Source organism: Phallusia mammillata, chromosome 5, assembly GCF_965637545.1.
Source record: "Phallusia mammillata chromosome 5, kaPhaMamm4.hap1.1, whole genome shotgun sequence".
Taxonomy (NCBI): Eukaryota; Metazoa; Chordata; class Ascidiacea; order Phlebobranchia; family Ascidiidae; genus Phallusia; species Phallusia mammillata.
The window spans coordinates 19386072-19399953 of record NC_137256.1 but is presented as its reverse complement, the minus strand read 5'-3'; the positions used below and the strand labels follow the sequence as shown (position 1 = coordinate 19399953).

The window sequence follows — 13882 nt, the reverse complement described above, 5'->3', positions numbered from 1 at the left end:
TAAACACTGGAAACAGAGGCTGAATATAGGCCCCAATAATCGGGGATATTGTGTTTTTTTAATTAGGAAAGGCACCCCCCCTAATATGAAAGCATATTTCTAATATTACATTTTAGTTAAAGCAACTTTTTGTTTTATTGGTTCTTCTAGTAATGGCATGGGGCCATGTTTTAGGTACATTGTTCCACAGTACTCTCAAGTTTCAAGCCTTGGAACTAGCTTTAAGTGATGAAATAGTTATGGTTTAGTAGAAATAAGTTGTTTATCACTCCTCTTGCCTACCAATAATAAGCATCAGTCTTAAAAGAATTAATATCAATCATCCCAAATATACGTTGAATGTGGTAAAGTGATGGTGTCTAGGATACTATGGATCTTATGATGCATACAATAAACTTCAGGCAGATAAAAGTAAAAAGGAGAGAACTGAGTAAAAATACCAAGGGATCAAATTTCTTAGTCAAATATTGTCAATAAAATGATCAGTCTAACTTAAAATGGTGTGATAACAAATCACTAATACAAGATTCTAGAATATTATTAACTGTTTTAATTTTCATACTATGTAGCTGGGTTATTGTACAAATGTACACTTACAAACAAGTTTTAAAACTCATCTGACATAACATTGTTTTGAAACAATAACTCACATTTGTATTTCTTTCTCTTATAGTTCTACTTAAACATGCAAAATCATCATCATTTAGATTGCAACTACCAAGCCATAATATTGGAATTGTGTGGATGCATGTGTCCAGGAGCTGTCCAACACCATTGAGATCATTTCCAGATAAATCAAGAAAAGATAACTACAAAACAAAGCTTTTGTAACAGTAATCACAAATTTGTAACTATCTTACAGTTTAACTATATATTTACTATAACTGTAACTATCTATAAACTAGTGATGGGACGATACCAGGTTTTGAAGCGAGTACCGATACCAAGTACGAGTACCACATGTATATACGCCGCACCACGCCGGAAATGCCTGCTCAATTAGGACTAAACGAGCTGCAGCCATACCGTATAACGTATACAACAATTACAAAAAATGCGTTCATACTGGCAGAGACGCGGTTATTATATGATTTACTTTAAACACCAAACGTGTTGCGATTTAAAGTCATTATGCGGAGTAAGTCCGAACCCTGCAATAACGGCGCACCACCAGAGCCAAAGATACCGCGTACTAGTTTAATTTTGGGCGCTGTAACTTTTTTGAAACTATAAAACCAACATGAATAAACGATTTCTATATATGTATTTCTATAAAAAAAGCACGTGACGACCTTCAGCCAACACCTCGCGTTACCCGCGCCACCCAGAAAAAAGGCTCTGTTACAAAGCAGAAGGTTGCTTCTGTATAGTACCTAATTGGCAGAGCAGCGCAACTCGAGTAGCCCTACAGGCAAAGGAAGAGAATGCTAATAACGTGCCACAAACCAAATAACACAAGACATAAGAAATGCGCGTGAAAGTGCCAAATCAGGAAAATCAAGTGCACAAAACAACATAATTGTGCATGATCAAAATATTTGGTCACATTATGCAACTTTGATGTTGAAAAGAAAAATTAGCGCAATCTGACTACACAAAAAATAACTGTGACAAACCAATACCGTAAGAGGATTATTGGAAACGTTGCAGATAATATATAGCTTAAACCAGTGGTGGCCAAACTACGGCCCGCGGGCCGCATCCGGCCCCCAGTTCTGTTTCATCCGGCCCGCCAAACAGCTTGCCTGGTTTTTTTCCAAGCACCATATTTACCACTGTGAACAAGCAGTGCAACAGCGCTGACTGCTACTGGCAGTAGCTTGTGGCAAGCGTTGTTATTTTTAGAATAAATGCCCTTGCAGCGTTATTTTTAGAACAGTCTGCCAACCATGACGTAAGTAGCTAACATAAAGATGGCAACCAGTTATGACAAATTTACGTAAATCTCATTTAATCCGGCCCTCCAGTGGCAAGACAGTTGCAAATTTGGCCCTCTGGTCAAAAAGTTTGGCCACCTCTGGCTTAAACAAAACACCACACACGAAAGACTTACTTTTCAGCAAGAGAATCTTCGAGTAAACGTACGTGCACAGTGCACTGCGTTGTTAACGTTTTTAAGACAACTGGTTTGTGAGTTAATGGTGGAATGAACGGCCCAAATAGACGTAAAAAGTGACATGCTTTATTGTTCAAACTGTCAGTTTGTTACATCTAACATGATTATTTTTTAATGAGAAGGTAATGTGTTTAAACAAGCAAATAATAATTGTAATACGAAATGAAGAATAAAGGTTTTATGATAGTAATGAGATTGAGGCGTGTTTTGTAGATTTTCGGATTGACTGGTTGTGCACCAATATTGTAGGGTGATCTTAAGCTTGTAAAGTCTTTGAGTGGTCTGTGAAAGCTTGAAGTGGGCCTAGTATCGTAAACACATAAACACAATAAAATGACAAGCAAGTTTTTAAGCAGTTTTTCTGTGGAGAACTATGCTCCCTCTACTCCGCACAGACTGTGGGGTAAAACATAGTAGATGAACATAAAAATAATCGCTGCCTTGAAAAGTCAAACGATATTAAGAAAAAATTTAAAGGAGAATATAAGTTAAATAGTGTATTGGTTGATATTTTCCAGAATTATTTTGTTTGCATCGAGAGAAGTTTATATTTTCTACAGACTGCTTCCAAGGCGGTCGTGATTTTGCACCCACTATGAATAGAATAGAAGATACAACTCAAGAAAAGGCTGGTTCAAAGCCTCAAACGCATTAGGGTTAAAATCAGAGTTCATGGTCTCTTCTGAGACAGAAAACGAGGCGTCGACCTTAGAGCGGTAGAAACTACACGCGTTATCGTGCTTAGAAACCGACCAAACATAATGCCAGCTGACAAAAAACAACAAAAAAACAACACTAAAACTAGAACGACTTACAAAAAGGCGAACAACAGTTATATCCAATATCAAATTGAGAAGGTTAATTGCATGTCCAGTTTTCCTGGTGAAGAAGAAGCCCTCAGGCTATCGCGTCATCGTAGACATGCGGCGGCTCAATGCTATTGTAACAGATGATGACTATTCTCTACCTCGAATAGATTCTGTTTCCAAATACATACAAATATAAAAAATATTATAGTACACTGGACTTGACAAAGGCCTTTCATCATTTGCAGGTCCACAAAGATTCCAAGCAATATTTGGGACTGGCGACTGAATTCGGAACGATGTCATGGAACAAAGCCCCGAGGGGTTTAAAGACAACACCCGGGACGTTTCAAGCTTGTTTGGACGTCGTGGCAAAGGAAATCTTGACCAAGTACAACACCTGGAGGAAACAGCAAGGTTTGGAATCTTTGTTAGAGGGTGTTAAGATTTACATAGATGATATCCTTATTGCCACTAAAACCGAGCAAGAACATCTTAAGTTGTTTGACTTAACCTTACAAACACTATCCGAATATCATCTGACCGTGAACCCTGATAAGTGCAGGTTTGGAAAAGATCGAGCATGCTTTCTAGGACATACCGTTACTGCTGATGGTGAAAAACCACTTAATTCACGTTTACAAGGTTTGATAGATCTCCCTTTACCTAAAACGGTCAATGACTTGCGCCGATTTCTCGGGATTATCAGATATGAGAAAAATCATGTCCCACATCTAGCTGCTTTAACAAAACCGTTGGATCAAATTGGGAAAAATGTCACTGCTAAAGATTCTTCTAAAACGGCTTTTCAATGGACCACTATGCTTTTACAGGCCTTTCTTGACACACGTGCGGCTATGATGCAAGCTGTTACCTTGCGTGAGTATGACCCCAGGCGTGGTTTACATTCAATCACCTATGTCTATGGAGTTATGATGTTAAAGTCTAAGATCATGAACGTTTAGGTGTAAGTAGAAAATGCGCTTTGACCACTAACTAAAAACTTTGAACAGTCGCTTGAGTAAAAACAACTATAGCTTTCAACAAGGTTTATTAAGCGAAAAACACAAGCAAGAACAAACGTACAACGTTGGCGACAATTTCGTTTCATACTTGCAAGTCTAGGGCTAACCGTATATGCCTGCGCAAGTGTGTGCCTTGTAAGCGCGTCGATCTTTTGAAGTTTTCTAACTCGAATATACTGTATAATCAAGCGACTACTTGCGATTATAACTCTGGGCGAAGGTAGTATCGCTTCCTAACAAAAAAATAATAAGTAATAGAATGAAAAGCGGCAAGGAAAAGGGGTTTGTGAATGCAAAATATTCGTGACTGTAATTAATTAATTAGGTCGGTGTTGCGTAATGCAACATGGTGCCATTTGCTAACCATGGTGTTGAGACACAGACAATCAATCATTTCCGTCATGCCTCAAATAGCAGGCGAACGGCACAAGGATGTGATATAGCTCGGTTTCATTCTTTATGGCCACTATCGTAACTTTATTCGCATGTATTCTCTTTTTATTGTGTAAAGTTAGAAGCGCATTACGCAAGCTGGCAACCGGATATAAAGGCCGCGCCCAGTTGCGTCAGTATATATAGGCCTCGCCCAACTGCGTCGAGATTATTGTTATTGTGATGTTTTTGACTTTGTGAATGTTTGTATTTGTATAATTTTACATTGCATTTAATAAAATCAGAAGGTGGTGTGGTAAAGGTTGTAAGTATTTAGGGGGCACAGCCCTGCTAAATAGTTTAACTCTAATTTAAACTAGGAAATAGTGCACAGAGATCGTAAGCGTTAGAGTGAATTCACCCCTGTTTGAATATAAAATTAGACTTTAGCTTGTGACGTCAGTGTCATGAACGCACACACCTTTAAGCGGTTACTTGTATTGACTGCCACGTTTAAGACGCGGTACACGGTTATATACGAAACGTGACGTCATAACTCAGGGACGACATCTAGCGGTAAATACATACATCACAACTTCCCTTCGTTTAAATTGAACTTAACTGACGTCTCGAAGGGTAAGGATTCACAATAACATTCAATGGACGTAAATGAACACGATTACGCCGATACAATACACCATCACTAGTTTTTACAAGATAAGAGCGATGAGATAACTGTTTTTCTATAGTTCCTTGTTGATCCCATAGTTTGTTTTGAGTATTGTACAGTTTTACAGGAGTGTTCACTTGTAATTGCAGCATGTTTCTTGTTCCCCTGTCATAATACTTCTTTTGTTGTTTTCTTTCTTTTCCAAACGGACGGCAAGTTGAACTTTTTAACGTTTCGATATCCAGGGGCATCGTGTGTCTGATTTGCCGACCCATGAGAAGCTGTGCAGGTGATTTTCCGCAAAGAAGAGGAGCACTCCTAAATATTAACAAACTTTTGTTAAAATACTCTCCACTGGCGTGAGCTTTTTTAAGTAGTTGCTTCGTTGTCTGGACACTCCTCTCAGCCAGTCCGTTAGATCGTGGATAATGTGGACTCGAGGTTAAATGAACAAAGCACCATTCCTCGGCGAATTTTGCAAACTCCTCACTAGAAAACTGAGGACCGTTATCACTAATAACAGTTTCAGGAATTCCAAACCTGGAAAAAATAGTTTTCAAACCACTTATAACAGACCCCGCAGAAGTCGACTGTTACCAAAAACATTTTTCGGTTCCAATAGAACAGGTGAGTTGCCACTTTCTGAAACGGATAAGAAGGAGCTTGGTGAGGTTCTAACGGTTGGCGTTGTTGCTGTGACCTGAATTTTGCACAAACGGCACAGGAAGAAACCAAACCAGATATGTCCTTAGATAAGCCAGGCCAATATATACTTTCCCGAGCTCGTCCTTTGCATTTTACTTCACCCAAATGGCCTTCATGAACACGTTCTAAAAAATAACTGCGCATAGACATTGGAACAACTATTCGAGATCCACGAAACAAAATACCGTCAACAACAGAAAGTTCATTTTTGACATCCCAAAAGGGTTTTGCTAAAACAGGACAAGCATGCTTATGTAAAGGCCAACCATTATTTGCAAGACGCATTACAATTTTCAACTGTTCATCACATATAGTTTTACTTTGTAACTTTTGTTTAACTAATGGCATACAAGCAATAGCGGATACAATTAGATCTACATATTCACATACACTATGACAAGAAAGCGATTGAACGGACACACTGTTCTCCACACATCTTGATAACAAATCAGCTGTGTGCATGAATTTACGTGGAGTAAACTCTGCGGTGAAATGAAATCTTTGCAACCGGATCATTAGACGTTGAATGCGCAACGGACAGTTATTTAACTCCTTGAGAAACAACGCTATGAGAGGTTTGTGATCAGTTTCTACCACAAATTTCTGACCATAAACATACTGATAAAATCTTTCACATGCAAAGGTGATAGCAAGCAATTCCTTTTCAATTTGTGCATACCTTGTTTCAGCGGTTGTTAAAGCTCTTGCCGCATAAGCCACTGGCTGCCACATGTTGTCATGCTTTTGCAAAATTACAGCTCCAAGTCCATGTTTAGATGCGTCTGCCGAAATTTTGATCGATTTCTTGGGGTCGAAAAACCGAAGTACTGGTGCAGTTGTGACCAGCTGTTTCAAATTCCTCCATTCCATTTCGTGTACTTGCGTCCACTCCCAGTTGCTCCGTTTATGCAATAACAAACGCAAAGAAGATGTTTTAGTAGACAAATCGGAAATGAAACGACCTAGGTACGTGACCATTCCCAAAAATTTCAGCAAGTCACCCTTAGACTGAGGACGCTTCAGTTGCTCTATTGCATGAACTTTATTTGGATCAGGTTGAACACCTGAAGCACTAACAACTTCACCAAGAAAAGTAATCTTGTCTACCCCGAACACACATTTTTCCTCATTGAGTTTCAGATTATTGCGTTGCAAAACCGTTAACACATTTTTAAGCCTCATGTCATGTTCCTGCTTAGTTGAACCCCAAACCACAATATCGTCCATAGACGTTACAACGCCGTTCATGTGTTCAAACATCATGTACACCAACTTGTGAAACACTTCTGGCGCAGCACAAATGCCGAACGGCATGCGCAAAAATCTATACCGTCCAAACAGAGTGTTAAACGTACAAAGCTTAGAACTATCTTCATCCAACTTTACTTGCCAAAACCCAGACAAAGCGTCGAGTTTAGAAAATACTTTAGCATTTGAAAATTGACTAATAATTTCTTCTCTAGTGGGAAGACAGAAATGCTCACGCAAAATTGCTTTATTTAAATCTCGCGGATCTAAGTAAACTCTTAGTTTTCCGTTTTTCTTTTCTACTATTACAAGAGAGTTCACCCACTTAGTTGGTTCTTCTATTCTTTTGATTACTTGCGTGCTTTCCATTCTTTGTAGCTCCTGTTGTAGTTTGTTTTTGAGTGCAAATGGAATTTTTCTGCTGGGACGGACTACGGGACAAACTCTGCTATCGGTCTTTATTCGGTGATAACCTGGAACACAACCCAACCCTTGAAATAAATCTGAAAAGCTGGACAGCAAATTTTGTTCGTCACTGACAATCGGTTCCAGTTTATTTATTAGGCCAAGAGTTACAGCTCCATTTAATCCAATAATAGGCAATGCATTAATCTCCACAACAACAAATGGTAGAGTAAATGATTGCTCTCTGTATTGAAGTGTTAAACTAATTGTCCCACAAACTGGAATATGGTGGCCAGTATATGAGATCAATCGAATATTAGTAGAAGAAACATACGGACGTCCCTGAAGTTTTTGGAAATCATTTCGTGACAAAATATTTACTTGGGCTCCCGTGTCAATCTTAAAACGAAGTGTACATGAAAGCACAAAAATGTCAACAAGCCAATCTTTTGGTGAACTAGTAGTACTTACAGATTGCATGTTGTACGTCTGAATTGTATCCGCGCGTTGCGCTTGCGGGTGATTAGCTGCACTGCAACATCGAGCGAAGTGGTTTCTTCCACCACACTTCAAGCATCGCCTTCCCCAGGCAGGACACGCTCTGACGTCATGTCGCAAGGCACAGAATCTGCAAACTCGAAGCGCTGGTAACTGATTACCACGTGTTTCGCGTTGAACAGCATCCAAGCTAAAACTTGTAGAATTTGTTGATCGAAACATTGTCATTTGCGATCTTACTGTTTCGTTTGTTATGCACATTTTAATAGCTTTTTCAAGCGTTAGTTCCTCTTCCCGCAGCAAACTTTGACGAAGTTGATCACACTTGATACCAATAATAATTTTGTCTCGGATTAATGAGTCACAAAGTTCACCGAAATCACAGCTTTTAGACAGTTTTTTTTAAATCGGTTATAAAAACATCTATTCTTTCACCATCATTTTGGTTTCTAGAAAAAAACCTGTATCGCTCGCTGGTGATATTCTTCCTCGGACAACAGTAGCTTTCGAATGCATTGACCACAGTTTCAAAGTGCATTTCTTGCCCTTCTTCAAATTTAAATGTTGAGTGGATGGTTTGACCTTGCTCTCCCAACACGTGGAGCAACATAGATGTTTTAACTTTTGCAGCCTTTCCGTCATAACCAACAGCTGTCAAATAAAGCCTAAATCCTCTAATAAACTTAACCCAGTTTTGTGACACATTGCCACTCCATTGCATAGCTTCCGGCAGTGAGAACGAACCTTCCATTTTATTTGAAAAACCACTTCTGACACCATGTCATGAACGCACACACCTTTAAGCGGTTACCTGTATTGACTGCCACGTTTAAGACGCGGTACACGGTTATATACGAAACGTGACGTCATAACTCAGGGACGACATCTAGCGGTAAATACATACATCACAGTCAGTTTAGACTTGAGACAGATAATTCAGTCTCAATAGGCTAACTGAAGCGTTAACAGTCGGTAACTTTAAAATACATACGATGGTCGCATGCAATTGTCCGATGTTCCGCTAAAACAATCAACACACGAAACGTAAAAACAAAACAAGTTGCTACACATGCGTATACAGATAATGGAGTTGTTAGAAAAACATGTTGTCAATATATGAACATTTATAGCAACGCATCTTTTTTTACCTTCATAGCAAAACACTCGTTATTCTTTGACATATCACGCATTTCAAAAACAAAAATTATTTCTATCTGATTGGTGATTGGCTGAAATTTTTTTGCAAATACATGTAGCCTAATTGGACAAAAAAATGCTGTCAACTTTAACAAACGGCTTTAATTTCCTCAGTAATTGCACCAAGTAGACCTAATAAAATATGCAATCGTCAGTTTACTTACCAAAGCAACAAAACGGGTTTTCAGCAGTCTTGTCATTTTGTATTACTGCCAACTCGATTAAAGTTTAAAGTGCAGAATGGATGTGCAGGATAGCCTACATAAGCTAATTTCACTAAGAAGTTCTTGTCCATTAAAAACAACATCTTTGCATACAAACAACGTTGACTGCACAAAATGCGTCTAATCTTTTGTGAAACTGAGCCTGGTAAACAATTTTGCGCAGAGCTAATTCCAGCTGAAGAAACTGTTCCCGAAATGATAAGACACAACAGGTAGTCGTTATGTTGTTACGATTTATGTTATATTGTGAGTAACTTAGTTGAGCAACGTCGAAGTTAAAGAAGGAAAATGCGTGACCTGACTCCAACATTAAGAACTCAGCGCACAATGACGTCTAGCCGAATAAGAGCATGCTTTTTTTCTGCAGAGCATGCTTTTTTTAAAGCCCAAAATCGTTATTATGAGCGTGGGGTAGCACCTGTTAATATTCACTTGAAATTCATATCTTGCCCATATTGCCGCCGCCCAGCATCACCGACTAGTTGTGCAATATGAGTCCGTTAGTTCCTTTTGCGTTAAGTGGTACTCCCGCCAGTTTTTTGAAGAACGACTGGCTCAACTCGTGAAGGCCAGACGTCCTGAGAGTCATTTTGTTAATTATGATTTTTTTGTCCTTTCTATTGAAAGAAAAAACTTGGTTTGCCTACCCTTGGTCTACAATGTTATTCTTTGCATCGTATGATTTACTTGGTACACTATATCGCTGCTGGGTGTGTCTTTTTTATAAATAGTGTGCACATTTGTCTAAATAATTCGGTGATAAAATGTGAGCAATTTTTTTTTTTAAAATCCAAATTATGATCAGGGTTGTTAAGATATTATGTTATCTTTATCCAAAGTTCTTGTTTGGTAAATGTGTGGTGATGTTAATTAGTTGTGATCTTGGCAATTTCTCCTTGTCTTTTGCAGTTCAATGTTTGGGTGTCCCATGGATGGCTGGCGTAGTAAATTGGTGACAATAAAATAATAAACCAGGTATGCTAAATGTTAATGTGCTTACATAAATGTTTGATAAGGCTAGTTTTCGAAGATGTGTAAATAATCACCACCAGCCTTGTGGCTCAAAACAGACAAGAATACGGTGCAAACTGTAAAGATTTTTGTTCAAGTTATTGCGAACAAGAAAAAAATGTGTTATGATTACAAAAATTTCGTCCCAGAGCTGCCTGGCTTGTTGGCCCTTTGGATCAATTTTTTTAGACTTTAACTTAGTGAAATCGGTGTATCCAGTTTAGTTTAACCCGTCACTTTGGAACAATGTAGTTTGGTTCTTTGCTCATGAAAACAGAAGTGAGGAGCTTCTACGGTAAAACGTAAAACAACGTTAAGGTATATCACTAAACGAGCGCGATTTGGCCAACATTAACATGTGAAGTAAAAGTGTTGGGACCAGGCAGATTTTAGTTAGGTCGGTTGTAATCTATTTGTCAGGAAAGTCAAAAAACTTAGTAATTGCTATTCGCCTTTTAATACGGTGTAACTGCAGCGCGAGGAACTTATCCACCGTTTGTAGGCTACCCTTCACTGTTTTGCGCTGCATAACGTTTTAACGTTGCGCAGCTATTTCCGGCTTGGTGTTGTGTTGCTATGTTTACTAAGCCAAATAAACTCATTTCTCTCTCTCAGTAGGCTATAAATCACGTTTTCAAGGCCCAAAAAGTATGGGGAACTATTGGTGGTTTAAGGACGCTATAATATCAAGCTAGGCTTTGTCACCTTAACGTTGGTTAACAAATAACCGATTTGTAAAAAATATGTGCAATAGATTGCTAACGTACGTAACCTAGCCCAGTATGTTTCAACCAATGTGAAGTGAGTAATTTTCGACTGCGCCGTAAAATAATCAATAAGTGCTACCTTGATCATTTTATGTTTTAGTGTTTAGAGTTTTACGACGAAATGAAGGAAATGTATAAACCCTCATAGAATTTAAGTTTGAGCCGACCTTTTATAGTCAACGCCTATAGACATGACCTCTAAACAATACAAGTGCTTTGTTTATAACAAAACAGGCTCAGAAACTATAACAAAATAAAAGTAGGCCACTTATTAAAAATGCAGCACAATACGACCAAAACAACCAAGGTGAATTAAAATACTTATAAATGCACCAACCAACATATTAGCAAACACCTGTATGTAAAGCCCTTTTAATATTTTATGCATTGGGTGCCTGTGGGTGAACGATGGGGTCATCTGGGGTCAAAGAGGATCGACTTGGCATAACTAACTAAACTGTGCAATTTTAAATAAAGTTTCAAACACTCTTTCTTGACCAGAAAGTTAAAATAAACCATCACTACAGAAAAAAATGTAGACAAGCATAATATGTACCTTTCAAGAAAGGAGACCCATAATAACTCTGAAACAATAATGATTATGGAATGACATATACACAACAATTGTAGAGGTATGATTAAAAGAATGTTAACTTTAGTAGTAAATAGTAAACAATCATAAACATGTATAAACAGAATAAAACATATATTTCAATAAAAAAACATTAACACAATATAAAATTTGGCACAAAACACAATGACCCTTATAGCTGGTCAGGGTTACTACTCTGTACATGGAACCAATACCATTTGTACAGGAGAACAAATGTAGCAAAACAATACTCCACCCCATGAAATTGTATGACAATTTTAGTGGAGTCCTTAAAAGTGGAAAGTCAAGTGGGTGGTACTCATAGCTTTAAGTTTCCATGCAACCATTGAAAATATAAACTATATGAATTGAAAAGTGACAACAAACACAAGAGCAGTGGAACCAAGTGCCGATGAGAGAGTTTAAATAAGATAAATTAGGCCAAGGAATCTTGCAGAACATGTGCAGGTTTAAGTGAATTGTTTTCCCCTTCAAATTTTCCGAAACGGTCTCCCAAATTTCTCCAGCGGTTGCCCACAATTTTCCCAGTAGCCTAATAAATAATTCGTTTAAGCAAATATGGCTATTTTTTGGTATTTCAATGAAACACTTGCCGTCTCTTAAAACTACTTAGCAGTCACCCAAACAAAACCTTAAAAAAAACCTGTCTTCAGGTACAAAAAATTAGCTGATCTGGCACCGCTTCTTTTTTGGCCTTGTAACAACAGGCGCCATCTCGTCACTGCTGGAGCTTGTTTTAGAAGCTTCTTTAAACTCAGAGTCAAGCCCCCAAATCTCACGTTTCTGCAAAATACACGCAGGTAACACTTTGGTTACAATATGTACAAACAATTGCCATAATAGCTATCATGCAAAAATTGGCAAGTTGTAAATAACAAATACAGTTAATCAAAGGTTCATGAAAGTATAAGTTCATATTGGAGATACATTTTTTTGGCAATAAAAAAAATACAAAAGTGAACCTGACATTTTGTCAAAACTTTTAGTGACCAGATTTTGTGATGAGACATTACAGATTTGGTAAGTAGCAGAAAGTAGAACAAACTGAGGGTGGTTTGTTTAGTAAAATAAAGTGGAAAATTTCTTGCCAAGATGCTTGAGTTGCATGCACAACCACCTTGTGCTTGCAGTCTAACTTCAACCCGGTTACATTTCCCAGCGCAATAAACTTAAAGCAGGATTTCCCCACACATTGGAATCAGGTGGGTTAATTTCAGCCTCTCACACCACACAGTAATATTATGTTGAAAAAACAATATTTATTTAGTAAAGGTTTGGTGTTAAACTATAATTTAATGACTGGTTTATTTACCTGGTGTATGAAATTGTTTCCATGTTTCCAGTGTATGAAATTGCTGTTTTATTGGAAAACTGTCAAGCTGTACTCACCCATTTAAGGTTGGCTTCCCATAAAGCTTTTGCACCAACTGAAGTGATGTCACAGTTTCTAAGGTCAAGAACTTCAACTTTGTTTAAACATCCAGTCAGAGCAATTGCCCCTTCATCACCAAACTTGTTCTTTGACAGGGCCAACAATGTCATCTAAAAAACACATTTGCAGGCAAATTACAATATATATATACATAAAAATGTGACAAATACTATGTTTTGGTGGTGTTTTTATATAAATACACAAATTTCAAAAAGATTAGTAATAACTAGTGATGTACAGAATTGACAAAAATTCGATTCGCCAGAAACCGACTATTCAGTGATTTTTGCCGAATAAGTTTGGCCAAATCAACCGAACAATTTATGACATCACAATCGAAGTCATACGCTGCATGTTTGACACAGTTCTGTGAGGTTTAACATTGCCTAAACTCTAAATCATGATTTCCAATTTGTCTGCAGTGGGAAAAATGATAATGTGTTAAAAAATATATAGAGAATATGTAGAATATTGTGGAAATTGTCTAAATTTTATGACATTGTTTAAAGCAGGGGTTCTTAAACTGGGGGGCGCGCCCCCCTATGGGGGCGTGAAGGGTTTGCAATGGGGGCACAGCACATTATGGAAGCAAAGTTTTCACTTACAAACAATTGTAAATGAATACATTGGAATTACATCGGCACTGATTTCGCACTTACTGTTTAAAGTAAACGCTTCATTACTCAGAAATGGATTTATCAGAAATGGATTATTTTTTTGGTCTTTTTAAAAACTCATTTAAAATCTGTTAAATTGTATAGTTAGTCTCATCTTACAAGGAATGTTTGTATAT

At 37.8% G+C, this 13882-nt stretch overlaps 1 protein-coding gene and 1 pseudogene across 12 annotated transcripts in view; both read right to left on the bottom strand.

The window, feature by feature from the left end:
• Window positions 1-13882, bottom strand: part of LOC145227899 (NACHT, LRR and PYD domains-containing protein 3-like) — an 81804-nt gene that overhangs the window by 49992 nt on the left and 17930 nt on the right. For 7 of the 11 annotated variants that reach the window (XM_080092832.1, XM_080092835.1, XM_080092833.1 and 4 more), the window contains one exon: window positions 651-809. The exons of 2 other annotated variants lie outside the window; for them this stretch is intronic. In XM_080092832.1, coding sequence (XP_079948958.1) covers window positions 651-809 — 159 coding nt within the window. Of the gene's footprint in view, window positions 1-650; window positions 810-11250; window positions 12441-13046; window positions 13200-13882 lie in introns of those variants that run through there. 2 more of the 11 variants (XR_013860001.1, XM_080092847.1) reach the window with 2 other exon arrangements.
• On the bottom strand, window positions 7353-8842 carry LOC145227903 (uncharacterized; annotated as a pseudogene). The gene is made up of 2 exons (XR_013860003.1): window positions 7819-8842; window positions 7353-7415 (listed from the first exon to the last, which is right to left on the bottom strand). The product of XR_013860003.1 is annotated as an uncharacterized LOC145227903 (transcript).